The 1,484-nt window shown below is 45.6% G+C and overlaps 1 protein-coding gene across 1 annotated transcript; it reads right to left on the reverse strand.

Annotated features, from left to right (window-relative positions):
* Positions 1–279: 279 nt before the first annotated feature.
* Positions 280–1,484, reverse strand: LOC117273317 (uncharacterized). The gene is made up of 3 exons (XM_070190170.1): positions 933–1,484; positions 640–788; positions 280–409 (listed from the first exon to the last, which is right to left on the reverse strand). The coding sequence occupies exons 1-3, from the start codon at positions 1,482–1,484 to the stop codon at positions 280–282; spliced, it is 831 nt and encodes a 276-aa protein (XP_070046271.1).

Raw genomic sequence — 1,484 nt, forward strand, 5'->3', positions numbered from 1 at the left:
CTAAGTGTTCTGATTTCAACCCGAACCCTTCCAAACCCGAACTAACCATCTCCGTAAGTCATAAAACAGTAAAATCATATACGGGGAGTATTAATTAGGGGAACAGGGATCTAGAAAGCAAAACGACCGGTCGGGTCGTTACATTCTCCACCTCTTGAAGAAATGTTCGTCCTCGAACAGGTCTAGAATCGTGCCTGGAGTGTTGAATATGTGTGGATATCTATTTTGCATGTCCTCCTTGGTCTCCCAATTCGCCTCCTCGACTGGTTGACCCCTCCACTAAACCTTTACCGCAGAAATTTTCTTGGACTTCAACTGTCGAACCTGCCTGCCAACAATGGCAACTGGCTCCTTCTCATAACCCAAACTCTCATCTAACTGGACAGTGTTGTAGGCTAACACATGCGACCTGTCGGCATTATACTTCCAGATCATAGACACATGGAAAATCAGATGAACCCCCGATAGACTGGGAGGCAAAGCAAGCTCATAAGCAACCTCCCCAACTTGTCTCAACACCTCAAATGGACCTATAAACCTTGCGCTCAACTTGCTCTTCTTCCTAAACCTCATGATTCCCTTCATCAATGAGACTTTCAAGAGAAACTTCTCACCCACCATAAATAATAAGTCACACACCTTCCTAACTTTTCCTTTAGCTCCTTCAATTCTGTTGGTGCCATCCTGTAGGGTGGAATAGATATAGGGTGCGTGTCTGGCGTCACATCAATCCCAAAATCAATCTCCCTGTCTGGTAGGATCCCAGGGAGTTCATCCGGAAAGACTCCCTAAAATTCATTCACAACAGGCACAGACTCAAGTGTAGGTGCCTTAACATCGGTGTCCATAACCCGGACCAAATGGTAAATACACCCCTTGTTGGTCATTTTCGTGGCCTTAAGGTAAGAAATAAACCTACCCTTAGGCACTACATCATCACCCTTCCACTCAATAACTGGATCATTTAGAAATTTGAACCTAACAGTCCTGGTTCGGAAATCAAGCTTGGCAAAACAAGAATAAAGCCAATCCATCCCCATCATCACATCAAAATTGACCATTCTCAATTCAATAAGATCGGCCACAGTGTCCCGACCACGTAACGTGACAACACAATCCCTATAAAGCCGCGCGACCAAAATAGACTCACCAACTGGAGTAGACACAAAGAACGGCTCATGATGTTGTTCCAGTTCTATCCCAAATTCCATAGCAACATAAGGAGTGACATATGATAAAGTGGAACCGAGATCAATAAGAGCATATACATCATGGGATTGGACAGACAATATACCTGTGACAACATCTAGTGAAGCCTCTGAATCCCAATGCCTCCGCATAGCATAAAATTTGTTGGGTCCTCCCGAATTCTGTGCACCACCCCTAGCTGCACCACGCCCTATGGGTGCTGGGGTGCCTCGAGCTGGAGGTGTTGTGGATGTAGTAGCTACAGAATTAGCTGGTTGCGCCGCACCTCTGCCCAT

The sequence above is a fragment of the Nicotiana tomentosiformis genome, chromosome 12 (assembly GCF_000390325.3).
Source record: "Nicotiana tomentosiformis chromosome 12, ASM39032v3, whole genome shotgun sequence".
Lineage (NCBI taxonomy): Eukaryota > Viridiplantae > Streptophyta > Magnoliopsida > Solanales > Solanaceae > Nicotiana > Nicotiana tomentosiformis.